Genomic DNA, 23,611 nt, shown 5'->3' on the forward strand with positions numbered 1-23,611 from the left:
GTAACTGTGACAAACACATTGTATGATAGAATGTTTGTGGATCTCCCTACTGGGTTAATTCCTAATGGATTATTGGGTTCAAGTTGAGTTTTAGCCACACCCACTTCGACCAGACTGTAACAAATCAAGGACATTCCAACCAATGGAACAGGTTGAACTGTTGAGTCCAGTGACTTTAAACATAATACTGTCATGAGATGCAACCTTTGCTACAAGTCAGCTACTGTGACTAGATCTGCCCCGGCCAACTGGAGGTGCTGTTATCATTAATGGTTATTGGTCCTTTAATGGGTCACTTTGCATAGAACACCTGTGCACGGACATTTGACTGAAGGAGGAAAAGATGCAGGGACTTTTCTAAGAGCTCCTCAGTGACTTGTCAGACTTGACTCTCACCTCATGTCATTTCTTTATGTCTCTCTCTCATTCTGTCTCGCTCTCTTTTTCTCGTCACTTCTTCTTTCCACTGTTTAAAATGCATCTCGGTGGGCAGATGCTAAACAGGAGCGCACAGAAACACCGAGCAGAGCGCAGTGGACTGGAAAGATGAGACGAAGCAGCGGAAAGCGAGAAAAGAGAGGGAAGGATAAAGATGCGCACCTGAGCAGATCAACAGAAATCCACAATTCCACCTACTACACAGGACAGAACCGGACGGAGTGTGTATGGTGATGAGAGATCAGCCAGAGAGAGAAAGAGAAAGAGTGGGAGAGAGTGGGAGGACAGAAACAGTAGAGAGGTGATGTTTGAGAGTGTGTTGGAGTGTGTGTTGGAGTGTGCAGGGCTGCATGCGAGTGCTGTGGAGAGTTGTGTGTGTAGGGCTGATTTGCATGGCTGATGGGAGAGAACCTCTCCCACCCCCGCTAAAGCACCTCCTCACTAGCCGAGAGGACCGCCAACCCCCCACCTCGCTCAGTCTCCACGAGTCCATTACACTGTGTGTACACACACATTCACACCAAAAGGCACCAATTCCTTTATTCTGATCAGATTTCTGATGGGGTTTTTGAGCAGTATGATAGTATCAGCAGATGGGGGATTGGACTGTAGTCTAGATTTAACCATATTTTAAACAGACATTTGCTGATGTTTTATGTTCCGAGTGTTTAGGGGATGCTAAACTACTGCGCTGCATTATCTGCATTAGACTCATTTCATTTCAACTCCTTTTTTATATCATTTTTTTCTGTTAAGCTGTACTAAATGATTTCCCTTTTAATACTATTAAAATTCCATTACCGTCTCCATCCCAAAGGAGAAAAGCAATGTGAAAGGAGGAGGAAAGTAGAGCAGTTAGACACAGAAAGACATAGAGAGAGAGAGAGTTACATGCTCACGTTCATATATCTAGATACAAACATACACATATATACACATAAACCACTGCATCAAAGATACTGATATAATAATGATTTAAAAACAAAATAATTTACATTTTGTAAAATGCTGGCATTGTTGGAACCGATCCCAAAACCAAGATGGCAGTTTTACAGGAGAACATTTTAATGTTAGTGGAAGCTGGTGTTTTCAAATGTTTTCAATATGAAAAAACAAAAAAAACAAAAAACAAAAATGGAATAGGCCTACAATGGCCCCGGGTGGCACAACTGCCTAAGCGCTGGCTCTATAATCAGGAGATCTCGAGTGTAATCCTCAGTGATGCCACAATCTTGCGTCAGGAGTCCAAGAGATTTGACCTCTGTCTGGATACTTTTAGGAATACACTCTGAATTACGTTGCTAAAATCAAGTACCGATAAAATCAAGTACCAATAAAATCAAGTACCGATCAAATCAGTTAGTGTGTAAACGTGGTCTAATTTTTTCACTCATATTGCTACAATGGTTGTACCTCGAAATGTAGAGCTGGCCATGGCAACACTTCTAACCTGAGCAAGCACAAAATATATCTAAAGGCTAAAAAGTGTGCTGTATTTGATTTCCTGAAAGTCCCCCACGATTACTGCTTCTATTGTTAGTAGCACGCTTGCAGCCAATGATGAAGAAGTTGAACCTTCCATGGGCAGGGAAAAAAGGCATGTGCCAGTCTTCACCCTCCCAGCAGTGGTGGCACCGGGTGAAGCGGGAGTTCTTGCTAGTGAGGGGAAAGTGGTGATGGCTAAATTGTTGGGAAAACAGGGGCACTAGGTTTAGTTTGGTGAGTACAGGGTTTAAAATATCAAGACATGTACATGACAAATATCGGGCCGCGCCCTCAGCGGTGCATCTGTTAAACACATACAGGTGGGAATTGGATGGTTGATAACCTTGAAGCTGTTTGGCATGGTGAGTAAGACTGTAATTTGACATGTTTTTGTTGTCGCTGGAGTTAATGGTAATATATATGGGCTGATTTATAAAATATCTAGGTCAGCACTGACGTCCACTCACACCTGCCCTGTTTTAGAACCCACAGTATTTACTGTAGTGGTTTTGCAGCCCAGGCTTGTTTATGTTTATGTTGCAGTTTGATCACACACACACACACACACACACATATTTTGACAACTTAATGCTATCTGTGACTCGCCTTCTGCGATGGTACTCTGGCTCACTGTTAGTCTGTCCTTAAGTTGCAGCAGTAAACGCATAATCTACACACACACACACACACACACATACATGCTCAGAATCCACTATGCTAAGAATGACATTCTCTCATTAGCATCAATTTGACCTTGTGTGACATGTGCGTTCATGCAAATTGGGATTCAAATGTTGTCTGCTTTGTGTTGTGTGAACATATACAGAGTGTGTGTGTGTGTGTGTGTGTGTGTGAGCCCTGGAGAGTAAATTAAGACATCATGCCCTGTTTACTGCTTAGAAAATGCATGCTGTGCATTCTAATGCAGACTGACCAACGACGTGCCACAGATTCACGGCTGTTGCCTACTCTGTGTTTTACATACACACACAATAGCTTTCTGTGTTAATGATCTTGAAAGCTTATTTGCAAGTGGTTGTATTTTTTAAAAAATATTTTATTCTCTAAAAGTCACATGAAGCATAATTGCTATGGTAAAACTCCTCAGAATATGCAGTACTGTGCAAGAGATTTAGGGCCCTCTGAAAAAAGCCCCTTATCTGGGCAGGAAGTGCTTATTTGCTAACACTAATATTACAATAAATACAAATAAGAAAAAGTAGCATCCAACAGGTTTTGGATGATAACTATAAATAATGCTAGGCCCCCATGAGGAGAGCTTTGGATATCATCATAGTAGTTTTACGTCACTGTGTTCATTAAAACATCCCCAGAGCTCTCCTCATGGGAGCCTAGCATTATTTATAGTTCATCAAACACCTGTTCGGCAAATCAGTGCTTAATTATATTACTTCTCACTGTATTTACGTTTACCTGCATCTGCTCTAACATGATTGGGTTGGTGAGTGTCCATATGTGTAGCTTATTTAGCGTTCCTTAACTTTTTCTTGTACTTACATTTGCTATACTGTCTGAAGACTATGTCAGACATTTAGCTTAGGTATTTAGCTTTAGAGTTCGCTCATCTGAAAGGGACCTCTGTATCTGTCACAAAAGCATTGCATTTACATCTACTCATTTTCCTCAAGATGTACCTGTTTCATTCTGGGGGTCTACAGGGAATTTCCACAGTGTAGATTTAGGGTGTGAGAGGAGGAGAATAGCTCAGCTACGCAGATCACAATAACAGCCGCTAATGAAGTTGGAATGAGCAGCTGTTCAGACAGCTGCTGTTAGAATTAGCTGGCTAGATTTTTTTAAGCGTGGTGAAGTTAATCTTTGTTGTCCTATCTTAGGTGAAAAACTCCTTACCAACCATGGAAATCACCATGGAGAGCTCATCCAGAGCTTCAGAACTTGAAATGGAAAAAGTTTGGTTGCATCTTAGTGCCATCCCCTGCATATTATGGGCTGCCAGGACAGGAGGCAGCGAGGGAACCACCCACTCCATCAGTCACACTGTAAAAAGCACTGATGTGCAGAGACAAAGACGGCAGAGGAAGAATTCAATCGTTTTTCAGCAGGGAAAGGCACTAATGACAAGACAAGCAGGTCCTCCTTGATAGCTTTCCAAGTCCTGATGATAGTACCTGAGCGACATACACACATATAAGCTGCTTGAGTTGCTCGGCATGCTCAGTTCTCCTCCATGGTGCTTCCATGTTGCAGACTGGACAGGGTGGAATCACGTGACCACATACACAGTGGTATATTTTTAAGGGCAGTATATAAACACACACAGGGGGGAAAGTACTAACAGTAAATCACAATGGAGAGCTCATCCAGAGCTTCAGAACTTGAAATAGAAAAAGTTTGGTTGCATCTTAGTGCCATCTCCTGCTTATTATGGGCTGCCAGGACAGGAGGCAGCGAGGGAACCACCCAGTCCAGTACCTGAGCGACATACACACAGGTTTGTATACAGTGTTGGGACATTGGGGTCCCATGTTCCAGTTCCATGTAGCAAGTCCACCCTTTGCCTTCATTAGACCTTCTCTTCTTCTCAGGAGACTCACTTGCATTTCAGAAATCTGCAAGAAAATCTGGCCACACCTTTGAAGTTCGGCCTAAAAAATAGCATTTTTGGCTTCTCACCTTCTAAGTCGTCCCAAACACGTTGAATGTTGTTAAGGTCTGGACTGACCTTATGTTAAGGGAGATCAGTCTATTGTTCTGAGACCTGTAGCAGCTTCAGCCTGTTTGCTTCATCAGCTCCAAGTATTGACTCACCATAGTGAATTTTTTCAGATCTGAAACTAAACACTCTTCTGGCTCCCTGTGTAAATCGATTGTCTACTATCTTAGAAATTGTACTTAATGTCTAGGTTCATTATTCTGTTATTAATCCTTCTATTATTGCAGAAATGTGAAAGTACGACTGGGAGATATGGTAAAAATACTAGATCACGAGATCAAAAAGACTTTTTTGCGATACACAATATTTAGCACAATATATATAATCACAGACTAAATACATCAGTAGCGATAAATTCATAAGAACTACTATTCAGATGCTCTCCAGTATTGAATACGGTAATTGTTTTATCTGCTGGATTTCTAATAAAATTAAACCAGTCTAATTACACTGTTTGCAATGAAACCTGCAGCTAATTAGTGTTTATTAACAGTATTCTCCATTTACTTAGAAAAGCATATTGTTACCATAAGCACCATAACAAAATTTTTCATGATGCAATAAAATATTTTGATTTTGCCCAGCTCTCTGTGACAGTATGAATGATCTGGTAACAGTTTAGCATGTTTTGTGGCGTCCCACAGGGTTCTATTTTAGGGTCTATAAAACTGATGCAGTTATGAGGGTGAAGCACTGTTCTGGCTAGAAATTAAATGAATGAAAAGTGCTCTCTGGCGTTCCACGGTACCCTTTTCACAAATTCAGAATCATTTGGTTGGTTCTGATATTGTAGGCGAACCATTTTCCTGCAAAGTAAGGGCATTATCATTCCTGAAAACAAACGCAAACACACACACACACAGGCATAGATACAGGCTATTTGAGCCAAGTCTGAGCCACAGTGAAGCCAGAAGCAATTGAATAGAGGGATAGAGTAATTGAATTGGAGCAGGTTATGTGAGCCTGCATGTCTACAGGTAGCTGATTATACTCAATAAAATGAGGCTGGGATGGGTTTCACTTCAGGGAGTCTAAAAAAGGATAGTGATGTAATGGGAACGGGTACACACACACAGATACACAGTTTGTGACTGTGTGGGGGTGTCATGTACAGGCACATAAGAACTCTCTCTGCTCCGGGTGAGCTGCATATGCAATGTAATACACCTCTTTAAAACAGCTGGATTTCAGTCTGCGTGGCTGCAGTGAAATCTCTGTATTTAACTCAATCAGATTCCGTGTCATTAGTGTGTGTGTGTGTGTGTGAGTGAGAGAGAGAATAAAGAACACATACACATGGCACAGTGAACCCGGACTAAGGTTGTGTCTCTAATTGGCTTTGTGACCAGTGGCCGTGCTGTAGCTGGTCCTCTCTGTAATGAGCGCGTGGTGCTGGGGCTCGGAGGGGGACGCTGATTGATCCTGCAGTCCTGAGGGTAACAGCAGAGCTCTTTCTGAAGCAGAGTGGCGTCCTGCAGCTCAGTGCAGACACCGCACAGTAACTCAACATGGCTTTACCTGGCTTACAGCACACGCCTCAGCGCAGGCCAGCCTCCATTAACACCGTCCACTACACCAAACTGCACTAAGCCCTGTCCCCTCAGGGCCGAGCGCACGAGCCTTCACACAGCAGCCTGTCACTTCCAGCCAAGCACGCATAAAACACACCAGCCCAGAAGCAGCTGACTAACAGTCCAACACATAGCTCAGCTACAAACTTCTGCCTAAAGACATGACTCAGTTCCTCAGAAAACAGCATCTTGATTTCTCAAACAAGAATATGTATATGTTCTGTATATGTTACAGAACATATATATATATATATATGTGTGTGTGTGTGTGTATGTGTGTCATAGCAAAAGAAATTTGAAGAATGTCTTAATTTACCAGAAAAAAAATAATTTTAAAGAATGTTCTGAATTTATTTCATCACATTATTATTATTATTTATTTTTTTATCACAAAAATGAATCTAGATTTATTTAATTTAATTTATATCCTGTATACATTTGTTTAAAAAAGAAATGTAGGGATTACTTCAGAAAAATAAAGAATATATAGAAAATGTCTCAGTTTATCAAAATATATATATATATTTCTAGGAATTTTCTGTATATGAAAAAGAAATGTAAGAAATACCTCAGTTATCAAAAAATGGAATTATAAAATATAAATATTTTAACTGAAATATGAAGAATGCCTCAATTCACCACAAAATAGATTGTTTTAAGGAAAAATGAGAAAAATCTGAATAATGTATCAGTTTACTAAATAAAGGAATTGTGATACTGTATTTAATCCATAGAAAAACAGACATTTGTACTAAATGTATTGAAATATTTGAATCTTTGGTTACATTTCGTAGAAAGGGGAATCTTGGAGAATGTCTCAGTTTGTCTCAGTTTACCAAAACATTTGGGAATTTTTAGGAATATTTGGAATACATTTCGAATAATAAGAAATTTGAGGAATGCTGTAGTTTACCAAAAAGACAATCTGAGGAAAAGCTGGTTTGTTTGTAATGAATTTTGTCTGGATACAGTTTTGTAGCTCTTGAGCTGAGCATTGCTCGTACCAGTCCCATTCAATCTTTGTGTTTCTGTAGATCATACAGCCACACAGTTTCTGTTCTATCTTTTCTTATTTAGAAAGGAAGGAAAATGACTTACACTTACTTTACACTTTATATGATGACTGAGAGTGTAGTGAGACACGGCCTGCCTGGATGTGTATGTCTGGACTGCCACTGATCCACTGGAACAGGTTCAGGACTTTCTAACTGAATTGGTACAGGCACAGAAAGCAGAGTGCTGAGTGCTGTGATTCAGTGTCCAGCCGTTAGGTGAAGCAGAGTGGTGTTTTATAGAAAGAATCTTAGGTGAAGTTTGGGAAATGGCAGCAGGGGCTCGCTCCTGTGACCACAGCATGACTGACAGCCTGCTCAGGTTCGAGGAGGAAGTCGTGACTAAGCTTCATGCCAGTGTGTGTGGGAGCATGCATGCGTGACCCTGTACAAGACTCATGCTGTTCAGGCCAGACTTTGCTACAGGAGACAGGTGTTTGGGGTGTGTGTGTGACAGAGAGAGAGACATCGCTCTATATCCTACTCTGCCTCTCTCTCACTCTTTCTCTCTCTCTCTCTCTCTCTCTCTCTCTCTCTGTCTATTTTTTATTCGAATTATTGTTTGTTGTGTTTTTGTCACTAAATTTAATATCTGTGCTGGACATTGGCACAGTGTTGTCTGGGCTCGAGGAGCTAACAGCTCCTCCCTTTTTCGGTTCTTCTTATATGAAAGACCAACTGTGACAGTGACCTCTCGCTCTCGGCTGTCTTTCTTTACAGGTGCAAGTCTCCAACCGAGCATTTCAGCTCTCATCTCTCTCTATTGCTGAAAAACGGCAGAAACAGCAAAGCTATGGCGAGGGGGGTTTTAAATCTTTAAATCTACAGATATTTAGTGAAAAAACATGTAATCTGTAGATTTTGGACACTTCAAATCAGTGTTCGCCCCTCCTTCCTGCACTGCTCTTGAGTAAACAGAGCAGGCTGCTGAAGGTGATGTGTGTGGATTTTAGCTGTTTTTCCGAGCTGGAATACTTGCTGAGAGTTGATGAGAGGTCGATGGCGCTGGTTAGATGACTCTGATCCTGACCTATGAAGCCTAGAATACCGGTGGTGCGGGAATGGGGTTCAGAAAACGTATCGGTTCAGCTAATTCTGTTAATATCTGCACCGATATCGGTGCATCCCTACATCTTAGTATCACACACTGAACTGCAGCTGACAATACACAAATCCTTGCACCCCTATCAATGATGTAAGGCAAGGCTTATCTATCATCAGTACTTAAAGAACACTGAACAACTGCATGCATCATTTTCTGAAGTGAAGACCGTGCTCACTGTGGGCTGAGAAACTTGGCCTGGAGTCCTGAGGGGTGTCAGTTGATGAGACTTAAAGCCAGACCCCCACTTCCCTTGCCGAGCCGAGACAGAGCATGAGTTGGAGGAGAAGGGGGAGCTGGGGTGGCGGTGGGGTATGAATTTTCATGGAAAGAAGGTGAAGGGAGTGGAGCTGTTTTACGGGGCACATTATAATGGAGAGGACGAGTTCGGGCGTGGTCTTTCTCCCAAACGTCAGTTATTTTAGAATGTTAGAGTGTCCTGACTGCATAAACACATAGACTCACATAGCGGACTTGATGTCAGCCCTTTATACTATTATCTGATTTCAGTTGTTTATGTTTTCTTCCTGGTCCTCCTTAAACAGTTTATTTCTGCCGATGAATTAAAAGCCCTAACCTTTATTAATGCATGTTGCTGCTTTGTTGGTGCATCTCATCCTTTCTAATTTGTTCCCAAACCTCAGAAAAAGTGAAGGTTAGACTACGTATTGTGTAGTTTGTGAAGTGCTGTGAAGTTAGACTTTGCCCTCCCGCCCACTCTTCACGGTAAACTCCAATCGAGGCCTTCATTGAGCTGTGTGTGTGTTTGTGTATGTGTGTGTGTGTGTGAGTATGTCTGTGTCTTTTGTCAGCCTCTACAGCACTCTGGGTATTTCACCGTTTCTGTCTCTCTGTATAGAACACAAAGGACATGCATTAGACTGCAGAGCTCTCTTCACTGCTCCAACACTGTTAAGATGTTAGAACTTTTTAACCTCATTTGTGTGTTGGACATACAAAATGTGTGTGTGTGTGTGTGTGTGTGTGTGTGCATCTGTGTGTGTGTGTGTGTGTGTGTGTGTGTGTGTGTGTGTGTGTGTGTGTTGGAATCAGCCATTGAAGTGTCTTTTATTCCTTCTTCCCCATCCCTCTATTCTTTCCACCTGTCTATCTTTACCCTTCTTGGGAATTTAAGTCACCCCCCCCCATCCCCATCTCTCACTCTCTCTCTCTCTCTCTCTATATATATATATATATATATGTGTGTGTCTCTATCTCCCTCTCTCCCTCTCTCTCTCTGTCTCAGTATGGTGAGGGATTATGCGGAATGAGAGGCAGATTTGTGGACAGCTCTGCACAATGAGATTAGAAACCTCTGCTGTAGCAGCAGTAGCAGCAGTAGCAGTGTGGCCCTGCATCTTCATCATCTTTATGCACTATAAGTCTATATACACTATAAGTCTAAATTTTGTGGACACCCCTTCTAGTGAATGTATGCAGCTACTTTAAGTTGTAGCCATTGCTGACACAGATGTGCAAGTACACACACACACACACACACACAATTTGTCTAGTCCTTGTAGAGAAGGATTGGCAATAGAATAGGACTCTTTAGAGCAGATAAAAATGAACCTATTGGCACCATGCCTAATGCCAGGCATAGGCTAGAGTTGTATAAACCCACCTCTGAACGTGCCAAATCCTCTGAACATGCCTGTGTTCGAGTCTGAACAGGAAGATCTGAAAATAAAGTGTGATTTATATATATATATATATACTATATAAATCACACACACACACACACACATATATATATATATATATATATATATATATATATATATATATATATATATATGTGTGTGTGTGTGATTTATATAGTATATATATGTATAAATCACACTTCATTTTCAGATCTTCCTGTTCAGACTCGAACACAGGCATGTTCAGAGGATTTGTGAGTTCGGCTTTATTGGTTCAGTTATGTATGTTTATGGGGGTAACTGCGTGTGCAGCTCTTCATGGTGTAATGAAGAGAGAACGTGTACCAGCAAGACCTCAAACACTCCCCTTCTTAATACGTCTCAATATAACTCTAACAAGTACTCGCAGTGCCACTGATGCGAAGCACCTCAAGCAATTTGTGTACTAATAAGGTCCTTGTAAAGAATCGTCATCCTGCTAAACCTGAGTAGTTAAGTGACGGAGTGAGTAATTGAGTGCTTGACTGAGGGTTTGCGTCATTGAGTGATCGTTGTGAAGTTGTGAAGTTGTGAAGCAGGTCAGCGAGGTGCTTAATTTCTAAAAGAATGACTATAGAAAGTGTGGTGAGTGTGAAATCTGATTTTTAACTAAAGGTTTATTAATCACACATTTTATGGCTGATCTTATCGATATTGTTTGTGGCCAGTATTTTTTTTTTGTACCGGGACAACAATTCTGTTTATGTGTTTCTTCAGCTAATGTTTACATTTATATTTTAGATTTGAATGTAATATTTCATCATTACTTCAGCAGTGCTTTACTAACTGAAATGATTATCAGTTGCCAACTTTGAACTGGTAAAAATACTGAAGTTTATCCTATTGTTAAGAGATCATGGGCCCCAATCCCAGAGATGCCTCAACTCAGCAAGACCCCTACTTATCTGTGATATTTACACCAAAAGCAGTTAAACTGCAGGTTGACAATGTCAGTTAGTACAGTTGGCAAGCCGTATATAAGAGCTCTGCCATAGGATAGAGGCCAAAGACAAGCAGACCCTCTAACTTCCATTTGACAAAACTACCCTTTCAGTCATTATTTATTCATAGCAATAAACACTAGGAAATCAGCAGCTAGTGGTCAAGAAGGGGACATTCCTAGTGGCAATGCTTCAGTCTTAGTGCATCTTTAAAGAAACACAAGAGTGTAAGTATAAAAGCAGTATAATACAGTATAAGAATAGCAGAATTATTAGTAGTAATAGTTACAATATAATATATAATACACTATAAAAATCATTTGTAGGCTCCCACGTTGGCAGTTGGCAGGACCTTTAGTGTCTGATGGTTCTTTATTGTCTTTGAAAGGGTTCTATCCTGCTACTCTGGGTTGTTTTTATTAATGCACCATTTAACTGGCTCCTCATATGATTGATTCAGCTCCCAGTCAGTGCGTTCTATACATGTGCTGAGACGTGTTAGTGTGCTGGAACGGCTCCCTGCTGAAACTGTTTCTCAGAGACAGTTTCTCGGTAAGGTTTCGCACTCTGTGAGACGTCAGTGTGGAGTTTTGCTTTGTGAATGACTGTAAGCCTGAGCTTAGTCTGACTCAAAGCACTTCATCTGAATGACCGTCTGCCTTCATACTGCAGCTGTTGGCTTCTTTGGAATGATGGAAAACGGAGGCCTGCGTCCACTTGATGCAATAAGTTGTTCATTCAATTGTTTTTGATAATTATTAATATTTAGTCAAATAGAGAATAGAATCAGAAGAGGCGTCTGCAGTATATGTACTTAATGCTGAAGTAATGAGCTGGGCAACTCTTACAGTATGTTAACCTTAACCTAATAAACTTGCTATGCTGATTGGTTTATTGCACATTACACCCAGAACACACGCATGATTAATTAAGAGACTTAGTACATGCCTTTTGTGCGTTTTGAGCCGTTGGCTTGCTCACTGGGGGTCTTGGATCCTTCATGTCTTCTTACGTTATTTCTTAATTTTTAAGAACTACTTTACTAATTATGTAAAGCTGCTTTGTGACAACAACAGTTCTAAAAAGCACCATACAAATAAATTTGACTTGACTTGACTTGAGATGCTTTTCTCATTGTTACGAAAGCGAAGAGACACTGACACTCCCTAAATCAAGAAAGATATGTTGTTAAAATCTATCAAATAAACTAAATAAACTTTGCTTAAATCAAGGATTGCAAAAATGAGTACACCATTGATTAAGAGCATACTATAGTACACCTCCTTTACTTTTAATTACTACACTGAAGACTGAAAGGTTCATGCTCACAGCATATTGTCTCGTCCATGCGGTTCCACTCCTGAAGGATAACCTTATTAAGTGTCTCGATGCTTGACGGGAATGCGTGCTATTGAGCATGTCTCTTCAAAATTCCCCAAAGGTGTTCAATAGGGTTGAAGTCGGGGGACGTGCTTGGCCACTGCAGCACTTTCACTGTGTTGTTTCTTTAGAATGCAGCACACGTGGTCTTGGAAGAATGTATAGGGTCATAGCCATGTTAAAAAAAAGCTCAACAACCTATCTTCTCTTTCAAGATCGTGCAGAACATCTGAGAATTTATGATGCAATCTATAAAGGACACACTCAACCCCCACCCCCACCCCCACCCCTGCACTTTAAGCAGTCATACACCCCTATATAAGAATATTACCACCGCTGAATTTCACTGTGGGAACCAAGCACGGTTCACATACTACTCCCTCTTGCGATGCCATATAATTAGGATGCCGTCAGTTCCATAAAGATTGACTTTGGACCAGAGTATGGATTCCCAAGTCTTGACCTTTATCAGTATGAGTCTTGGCAGGAGCTAAACAGGCTGCTTTGGCTTCAGCAGTGGCCTCAGTTTGTCAGATGAGTCAGGTTTTCCTTTATAACACTTGGTCATGTGTGGCGTTTCTTATAGGATGCATCGGATCCAAAGCTGGATCATCGGCAGATCCGTGGCAGATCCACCTCGCAATTGACATGAGTTAAAGGATCTGATGCTGGCATCTTGGTGCCAGATACCGCAAGACACCTTCATAGGTTTTGAAGAGTGTGCTGTTTTGGTGGCACGCAAAAGACCTTCAGCATGTTAGGCGTTTAACTTAATGTTTTGGTTAATCTGTGTATTTTGTTTTGCAACATGGCCTTTTGTCATTTTGGACACTATAAGGACAAAAATATTGGGACACTTGCTCAATCATTGTTTCTTCTGAAATTATGGGTATTAAAAATAAAAGAGTTTATCCTGCTTATGGTGGAGTAACTGTCTCTACTGTCCAGGGATAGTTTTTCACCAGATTTCAGAGCATTGTTGTGAGGATTTGATTGAATTCAGCAACACGAGAATGTTGGATAATCACCACACCCACTTCACCCCCAACTCCCCAACTCATCTTGAAAGTATTGGATGAAACACCAACCATCATTCCAGAGAACATAGTTCCACTGCTCCACAGCGCAATGCTAGGGGGCTTTATACCCCTCTAGCCCACTCCTGGCGTTAGGCATGGTGCCAATATGTTCTTGTTGATTTGCTCCAGAGAGTCTTATTTTATTGGCAGTGCTTCTCTACAGGGACTAGACAAGTGTGTGTCAGCAGTGAGTGCAACTTAAAGTCGCTGAATGCATTCATTAGAAGTGGCGTCTGCACACACACACACACACACACACATACACACACACACACACACACACATAGACAACATACTTACACTCCTGAACTATACTAGGATGTTGCAGCTAATTAAACTATACAGGTTAAAACTTTCCACTCCGAGTTGGAGACAAACTGTGAGCTGTGGAAGAAGCCCATTTGGATGACAATGGTCTGGATGTAAAACCCAGCAGGACTTTCATTTTTAACTCCGTATCCTCAGCGTGTTCCCGAATCCAATCTAAGTTTAGTTGTGAAGGATTTAGAACAGATGGAGGAGAGACTTTTATCTGGCACATTAAAGCTCAAGTAAGAATCTCATTGTTGGTAATAAGCATGCTCAAGCTGTCACACTCGGTGGAGACACACAGTTGATGTGTACTGACTGTGCGTGTTTGTGTGTGTGTGTGTGTGTCTGTATGTGCAGACTCAGGGCTCTGTAGAAAGAGATTAACCCGCTAAGCCCCATATGTTTCCGGGCGTTGCCATGTTGCCGATGCTCTTGAGTACACACATTTCACACTCGCTCAGGAAGTGACATGCCGCCTCTTTACCACTGGGCAACAGGCCCTGAGTGCACTGTGTGAGAACCTTGTGTGTATGCATGTGTGTGTGAGTACGCGTGTATGTGAGAAATGGTCTCATCTTCGTCAGTCTTAGTGCACATTCAGGGGCCAGTGTAGAACTTGGCCTGTTGCTATGACAACCCTGCATGCCATCAGTCTGTCCTGGACCTTTTGTGTAGTGTCAGAGGTGACTGTGAGTGTAGGTGTGCATGTGTAAACGTGTATGTGTGTGTGTGTGTGTGTGCGCGTGTGTGCCTCATAACCTTGTATACCTGATTGTATGCATAGTGGAGTGTGTGTATATGTGTCTGTATGTGTGTGTGTGTGTGTGTAGGTATACTGGTGACATGTTTATATATATATATATATATATATATATATATATATATATACATATATGTGTGTGTGTGTGTGTGTGTGTGTGTGTGGTTTGCATGAGTATGCATATGTAGCAGAGCTGATACTGAGCAGGCATTATAAATGACTGCGGTATTCTCCGTCTCGCAGTGCCTGCCACTGCTGCCCTCTAGTGACTGGACATTGCAGGTTTAATGACCAGCCCTGTCTGTCACTGCTGCAGGTATAGTCTGTAAGACTAGACCTTATGGAAAGTTTGATTCTGTGTGTGGAGTCTCAGGAGTTGTCCACTAAAGTAGATGTTGTAGTCAATGCATGATAACTCGATAACTGATATCAAATGTTGTTATGATTCAGAGCCAATATTGTGCAAATGATCGTTCTTTTGGTCATTTTAATTGCTTCACATTTATTTAATCCCTCTCTTTGTACAGTCATTTTAATCTATAATGTATGCAATAGAACCAACTGAGCTTAATTAAAGACTATACTATCAATATATCAACTAATTAACTACACACCCGCATACATTAACCTCTTAGACCCTGTATTTAAGCCCGTCTTCTAACTGCATTATTGTTATAATTAGCATCAGTTATAGGTCACTATATAGAACCCTGTGGGACCCGCTAAATCTGTTGGTTAGCAAATAATTTAAGACTCTTTGTTGATAACAGTCCAGTCCAATCTTTTGTACGCTTGTATAAATAATACAGCCCCACCGTTTAGATAAGATGTGCTACTAATTAAAACTTTTTTTTTAGTAGCAGTTTCTATAATGAGACCTTCTGGACTGATGGATTTAGTTTAGAGACTTTTCAATGTTTTTCAATGTGTTTAATATCTTATAATCCAGTCGGACTCTCCTCCCTGACCAATCAGCTCCCAGCTCATTTAAAACACTGCAGTCAGCTCACTTCCTGTGCTTGTGATTGTGTGTGTAGTAGTAGTAGTACACTCTGGACTAAAATAACTGTTTTATACTGGGTGAATGTGCTGTGATTTGGGTTTCTATAGAGTGTGTGTGTTAGCATTAGCATTAGCCACCACTCGGTTCTGAATGTGCTCTTCAGTGCTGCTTCAAAAACAAAGAAAGGTATGCGGTTGTCCTGCCGGTCCAACAGAGCTTCCGAGATACACCAGATGGCTCTTTGAACACGGTGATTAAAACAAATACTGAGAACTAGACTGAGATTAAAATAGCCAGTACCTGATCCATTACATTATGCCTGGATCTGCCCCTGGATCGGATCGGACACCCCTAGCTGCTGCACTAGAATTAAAGATTGGAAAGATTATGACCTAGGTTCTAAGTCTTAGACAGTGCTCAGTTTCATGCCTGAGGTTTTGTGGTATAGGATATCTCCAGTGAAGAGTGCACAAGCTTGTCAAGAAGAATGGCACCAGCGCAGCAGTTTCTAACTGAACGTCTCAAAAGGACAACTAGATGTTACCAGTAAAGCGTGTGTGCTGTGTAGAATATAGAGTACTTATCATTATAAATTATTCAGCACTATTAGAAGCTAGTCCAGTTTGCAGTTTGGAGTAAAATGGATACAATCAAGGGTCAATCAAGGGTGAGGGTTGCTACATTAACCTTTCCAGCAACTTGGCTATGCATCATCGTGCAGTGCAGTATAGTGCAGATCTGAACTGTAGAGCTCAAAGTGGAAGCACAACACTAAAACATAAAAGAGCTGCTTATCTAGCCCTAACAATCCATCACTTTTTAACACTTCTGCTGTACTAGGGAAATGTGGTCTGCACTGTTTGTGTGTGTGTGTGTGTGTGTGTGTGTGGTTAATGGTGTTTGCTAGCTCTGCTGTGTTCTGATGCTGCCTGTACTGGGGCTGAGGGATGGACTCGCAGTGTCATTTGAGTATTAGTGGTGTTAAAAGTCTTTACTCTGCTTCCCCCACGAGGCACATTAGTTTCACACATATTTAGCTTTTACAAATATGCGACTTTGAGTCAGATTCTGTGAAAAAGCGGCAGAATGACGTTTTCTTTTAGCACACAGAGCGGATTTTAATGCTAAAGCCATGCCCGAGGTCTGCATTTGCACTGTCCTGTGACTGAGGAGCCTCTCCCAGAGCTGCTATATTCCTTAACTCCAGACATTTGGATCAAGTTAGATAAATATCGGGCGATCGGAGGACGCATATTCGGATAGGTTGAAAAATGTCCAATACCATTACTTTGCTGATTGATCTGATTGATATCTGGGTGTAACATCACAGTTCAGAACAGCAGGAAAAACAGGTCTCATATCAGACACCAATTAGACAGTGCTCTGCATGACTTTGTGTTCCTAACCGAGTCGCGTTACCTCTGAACCGCATCGTCCGTTACCCCCCTACTCAGCACTGAACAGGCAAGCGACTGTTGCACACTTAAGGGAGTGTCTTGCAACTGATGGGTTTTAGTTTATGCTTAATATCGCATAAACTAAAACCCACTTAAGGTGGCAAGTGCACCACCCCACCCCCCAGTCCCATGAAACGTCTTCAAATATCGTGGTGTTAAAGGTTTGTATCGCCCACCTTTAGAAGGAAAGAGAGTTCTTATTCCTCTCACTGTGTTTGTCTTGTGTTCTCGTTCTAATTTCTGTTTTGTGTGTGTGTGTGTGTGTGTGTCTGTGTTTATGTCAGTAAAAGAGCAACAGTGTTTCATCTCATTAAACTCAAGTCATAAGCTGAGACGAGCAGACGAGGCCAGGCAGACAGCCATCTCAGCTCAGCCCCTTCTTCTCCTTCTTTTTCTGTCTGATCTGTTTGCTGTTTCTCCTTTTTTTCAGTCGCATCTCAGCATCTTAGTCAAGTCCATTTTTCAAAACCTAACTCGACACTGTTCACTGGCCTAGACCAGCCTATTAAAAATGTCTAATCTTTTAAACAGGAGATAGCAGAACAGGAAACAGTAGAACAGTGCTGTAGCTCTCGGATAGTAGAACATGACACCGTAGAACAGTAGATAGTCGAACAAGAGATAGCAGAACAGGAGATAGTAGAACAGTGCTGTAGCTCTGAGATAGTAGAACATGAGACCGTAGAACAGTATATAGTCGAACAGGAGACAGCAGAACAGGAGATAGCAGAACAGTAGATAGTAGAACAGGAGATAGTAGAACACTGTTGTAGCTCTGAGATAGTAGAACAGGAGATAGTAGAACAGTGCTGTAGCTCTCGGATATTAGAACATGAGACTGTAGAACAGGAGACAGTAGAACAGTAGATAGAACAGTAGATAGTAGAACAGGAGACAGTAGAACAGTAGATAGTAGAACAGTAGATAGTAGAACAGGAGATAGTAGAACAGGAGATAGTAGAACAGTGCTGTAGCTCTGAGATAGTAGAACAGGAGATAGTAGAACAGTATATAGTCGAACAGGAGACAGCAGAACAGTAGATAGTAGAACAGTAGATAGTAGAACAGGAGATAGTAGAACACTGTTGTAGCTCTGAGATAGTAGAACAGGAGATAGTAGAACAGTGCTGTAGCTCTCGGATATTAGAACATGAGACTGTAGAACAGGAGACAGTAGAACAGTAGATAGAACCGTAGATAGTAGAACAGGAGACAGTAGAACAGTAGATAGTAGAACAGTAGATAGTAGAACAGGAGATAGTAGAACAGGAGATAGTAGAACAGTGCTGTAGCTCTGAGATAGTAGAACAGGAGATAGTAGAACAGTGCTGTAGCTCTCGGATATTAGAACATGAGACTGTAGAACAGGAGATAGTAGAACAGAAGACAGTAGAACAGTAGATAGTAGAACAGGAGATAGTAGAACAGTAGATAGTAGAACAGTAGATAGTAGAACAGGAGATAGTAGAACAGTGCTGTAGCTCTCGGATAGTAGAACATGAGACCGTAGAACAGGAGATAGTAGAACAGAAGACAGTAGAACAGTAGATAGTAGAACATGAGATAGTAGAACAGTAGATAGTAGAACATGAGATAGTAGAACAGGAGATAGTAGAACAGTTCTGTTATAAGAGGTCATAAAGACAGTGCAGCCACAGAAATCAGCAGCCATTGAAATGTCCATAATTCTGTCTAGCACGTGTCCTAAAGAGGTTCCTGTAGAGAGAAAATACACTACACATTCCCTTTCCGAGAGGCCCTCCTATTGTGCTTCCTGTTTATTTGATTGACATGTGTCAAGGGCCAATAGGAGTATCTTTTTCTTCCTTGTATCCATTTGTTCAATGAACTAAGAAGCTTGCTCGACTGGTTTACCCGTGTCTATTTATAGCCTTTCCTTTGGCACACCTGTGTGTGTATGTGTGAGTGTGTGTCTCAGTGGGCGGTCCCAGGTATTAGGCGGATCCTTAGGCTTACCTGCTCACCTGTAAGAGGAAGTTGTAAGAGGGTGTGTGTTCTGCAGAGGAGGAAGTCAGTGTGAAAAGTTTATTCATGTGGAGTGCAGCTAGCTGTAACACCGTGTGTGTGTGCGAGCCATGGCCAGGCTGTGTCCGAGCGGTTTGTGTTGTCTGCCGCTAAGATTCGGCTGTAACAGTGGGGTCCTGAATGACCGGGGCATACTGAGTGAGGAGGACTTTTTGGAGCGCTGCTCTGGCAACAATGTTAACTCCATAACAGAGAGAGGAACTGGAGAGAACTCACAGGTTAGAACTGCACTTCTGCATTTCACACACACACACACACACACACACACACAGTCACTGCAACATGCTTTAGCATGTTTTATGAGTACTTCTCTTCACATGAGCGCCACAGTTCAGTCTTTACAACTGAAAGGGTAAATACATTGCTTTTTAATACATACATATGGACAAAAGTTTTGGGACACCTTCACATTCATTGTTTCTTCCGAAATCAAGGGTTAAAAAAAAAGTTTTTGTTGGAGTAACAAAACTGCTGTCCAGGGATTAAGGCTTGTCTACTAGATTTTGGAACACTGCTGTCAGAATTTGATTGCATTCAGTGAAAGCAAGCGCGTTAGTGAGGTCAGGATGTTGAGTGATCATCACCCCACCTCATCCCCAACTCCCCAGCTCATCCCAGAAGTACTGAATGGAGCACCGTGCTTAATTTCAGAGAACTCAGTTGCACTGCTCCACAGCTCAATGCTAGGTAGCTTTATACCCCTCTAGCTCACACCTGGCATTAGGCATGGTGCCAATAGGTTCATGTTTATCTGCTCCAGAGAGTCCTATTCTGTTAGCAGTATTTCTCTACAGGGACTTGACTAGCTGTGTGTGTGTGTGTGCATTTGCACATCTGTGTCAGCAAAGGATGCAGCTTAAAGCAGCTGAATGCATTCATTAAAAGGGGTGTCCACAAACATTTGGACATATTGTGTATATATGTAGTATATAGAGTAAATCTCATAGTGTGTTGTTATTACATTATAATAATAATAATAAAAGTAATAATAATAATACAGTTATACAAGTATTTGTCATATATAAGACTAAATAAAAAATTATTATTACTATATATTATTATCATGTATTTTGTTGTTATCTCACGTACTGCTGTCTAATAGTGTGAATGAGAAGATCAAAGGGGCTTGTGTTTTTTATTTTGCCCCTGTGTAATATTTACAGTTGCTTATGGGTGTGTTATTTGATTTGTGTGTGCCTGTCCCATATTTAAGTGTGTGTTTGTGTGTGTGTGGCGTTTATCTGAGTTGGCAGAACTCTCTCTCAACACTGATCTGATTACAGCAGCATTAATGAAAAGCCTGCAGAGACTTACAGGGAGTCTGTAGAGAATCTGCCATCACACACACACACACACACACACACACACACACACACACACACACACACACACGCTTATACATCACACTTCGGTGTACACATGGATTCCTACCAGACTTCACAGGTGAACGTGTGTACATTTACCTGAATTTTACAATGAGAATTCCTCTCTCCAAATGAGCACTAATTGGCCAGTGTCGTGGTCAGCTATTCAATCTTTGCATATAAATATAGCCAGCCATTCACTCGACTGGCAGAGAGATCACTCAGTAAAGAGGAAAACAGTAAGCTGTGCTCTCTGAATAGCTTCTGAATAGACTGGCGCAGATCCACTGAAAATTAATGGCACATAATGGCATAATGCTGGTTAAAAAAAGCAGGTTTACAGACAGTGCTTGTGTCGATGCAGCCTATTTTCTTTGTGTGCGACTACTTGTGTAAAGAAACCGATGGAATCCAGGTTATGGGTCTACAACTGCTGCTGTAGCTGTGTATGTACACCAAACAGCCATAACATTAGTACCACTGACCATTGGTTAACTTCATCTATATGAAGTGGATGAGCCACTTTGACCAAACTGTAAAGCCTTGACGACTGGGTCAGAACATCCTCAAAACATCAGGCAGGTCCAGTGGGGTTTTTCTGGTATGCAGTAGTCAGTACCTACCAAAAATGGTCCAAGAAAGGACAACTGGTCAACCGGCGTCAGGGTCATTGATGTGATCCAGGGAGGTCCCACTTCACAACTTACAGGACTCTGTAAAGATCTGCTGCCAGATACCACCAGGATGCCCTCAGAGGTCTTGTGGAGTCCAAGGTCGAATGGTCAGATTTCTTCTGGCAGCACAATGTGTTTTCACTTAATTTCACACATACTGTCCACCATGTCTGCCATGTTTAGACAAGTATCAATTAAACAACATCATGCACCCATATATCACAGTTTGCCGTTTCTAACTAGGCCGGCTGCTGCATGCTGGTGCGCAGGACGACTCCTCAGGCCGGGTTCAGGTGTTGATGGCTCGTTTAGTTTTTCAAAGGTTTCACTTGCTGTTTTATCCTCTAGTCTCAAGAGACCCAGGCTAGACCCCTGAACCCATTTACAACTTGAAAGCATTTCTCTCCCCTTTAGTTCACACTCACACATCTGTGAGCAGAGTCAGATGTCCCTCAGATAGTGCTCTAGCATGACATTGTAAAGAACAGGTGATAGTTCTTGGCTTGGGGTTAAAAACCAGAAGTGGCTGGTTCATATCCGTTCCTTGAAGCCACATAAAACATTTCTTTGTGGCTAGGTTGTCTATATAGTTGCCTTCTCTTGACCATTTCTCCAAAATGAGAACTTTGGTGGAAAAGGAGAATTTTAGTCTAATTTTATATGACTAAAATTTATAACTAAATTTTAGTCATTTCCAATTCCCACCCACTAGTTTGAACTTCCCCATCACACAATGCTACCAGAGCTTAGAGGGTCAGGGCTAGCACATGCTTCCTCAGAGTCACATGAAACCAGCCAACGGCTTCCTTTGGAACTGCTGCTAACAGCCATTAGACAGCTGAACATGCTTAGAGGAGAACACTTACTGTCAGTTCTGTTACTTCAGCTAAGAGGACGCCAGCACTGTCTACCATTACTCTTGAGTGTTGTGGGGAGCAGAGGGCTCATCCTACCTACCCAGAGAAAGCAAGGCCAATCGTGCTGTCTAAGCCTCCTGACCACAGTTGGCTGTGGCATCACCAGGAATCAAACCAGCGATCTATTGTTAAGGCCAGGGCTTAGACAGCTGTGTCACTCAAGTGACTGTGAATCATGCAGCATTTCCCATTTCCCTTCTATACTGGGACGTATTACTGAGTGAAACACAATATCTGGGTGGGTCTCTGAGGTAGCTGAGCATTTTCACTTAATGATAGGTTGGATTGGGGGAGGGTGGTGGGAGGTGAAACCATTTTTTTCTGTCTGGTTTGTGGTTTTAATGTCAGGTTGACTTTATTATATTGCAAGTAATTGTGCCTTTTCTATTGGTCAATCAGTAATGAGATGTTCACACAATGTAAAGAGCATATGATGTTTTCAACAGGTGTAAAACTATAATACAGTGGCATTACAGTTTTAGAGAGACAGTGGCATACAGAAGTAAATGAGTGCATAGAAACAGCAGTGCATGACTTCTGTCTGTGTGTGTATATAATACCCCCTTGCAAAAACACAGGCCTTTGACTTATTGCAGGGCTCACATGGTATTAAAGTCTTTTATTCTCCAAGCTAGCTCAGAATGGAATCAGTATCTATCCCTCTCTCTTCACACACACACACACACAATCACACAGAGTTGCAGCTGGGGATGTAATTACTTCATTAGGTTAATTACTAGCTAAGGGAGAGAGTGTAGCTGTGGGCGCCGGGTTTAATTGCTCTGGCTCTTATTAAGATTTAGCCTAAAAAATTACACTAAATATAAAAGCAGAGGAAAGGCTACTCTACACTGCCTCAAAAAGCCCACCGTCAAAAGTACACTGCATTAGAAGTGCGCTACCTTAAATAATGCACTGCATCAAAAACAAGTAATAAACTGCTCTATGCTGCATCAAAAGTACACGGCATCAAAAAGTATGCTATATTAAAAAATACACTACATCAGAAATGTTATGCACTGATGTACACTATATTAAAAAGTGCATTATATTAAAAAGTACACTGCATCAAAAGTGCACTATATTAAAAAGTGCATTATATTAAAAAGTACACTGCATCAAAAGTGCACTATATTAAAAAGTACACTGCATCAAAAGTGCACTATATTAAAAAGTACACTATATCAAAAGTACACTGCATCAAAAGTGCACTACATCAAAAGGTGCACTATATTAAAAAGTACACTATATCAAAAGTGCACTACATCAAACAAAAGTGCACTACATCAAAAGGTGCACTATATTAAAAAGTACACTATATCAAAAGTGCACAACATCAAAAGTGCACTACATCAAAAGTGCACTACATCTAAAGTGCACTACATCTAAAGGTGCACTATATTAAAAAGTACACTATATCAAAAGTGCACTACATCAAAAGGGGCACTGCATCAAAAGTGCACTATATCAAAGGTGCACTATATTAAAAAGTACACTATATTAAAAAGTACACAGCATCAAAAGTGCACCATATCAAAGGTGCGCTATATTAAAAGTGCACTATATCAAAAAAGAGCACACTATATTAGAAAGTACACTGGATCAAAAATTTAGTACACCAGAAGTGCACAATATCAAAAAGTACACTTTGTA

The 23,611-nt window shown here is 41.3% G+C and overlaps 1 protein-coding gene across 4 annotated transcripts in view; it reads left to right on the plus strand.

Moving 5' to 3' along the window:
• The window catches only part of LOC140562076 (diacylglycerol kinase delta), a 106,179-nt gene that overhangs the window by 42,977 nt on the left and 39,591 nt on the right, over positions 1 to 23,611 (plus strand). For 2 of the 4 annotated variants that reach the window (XM_072687455.1, XM_072687457.1), the window contains exon 1: positions 19,007 to 19,221. The exons of the other annotated variants lie outside the window; for them this stretch is intronic. In XM_072687455.1, coding sequence (XP_072543556.1) covers positions 19,054 to 19,221 — 168 coding nt within the window. In that variant the 5' untranslated portion in view covers positions 19,007 to 19,053. Of the gene's footprint in view, positions 1 to 19,006; positions 19,222 to 23,611 lie in introns of those variants that run through there. 4 annotated transcript variants of the gene reach the window in all.

Source organism: Salminus brasiliensis, chromosome 9 (genome assembly GCF_030463535.1).
Source record: "Salminus brasiliensis chromosome 9, fSalBra1.hap2, whole genome shotgun sequence".
NCBI classification, from domain to species: Eukaryota; Metazoa; Chordata; class Actinopteri; order Characiformes; family Bryconidae; genus Salminus; species Salminus brasiliensis.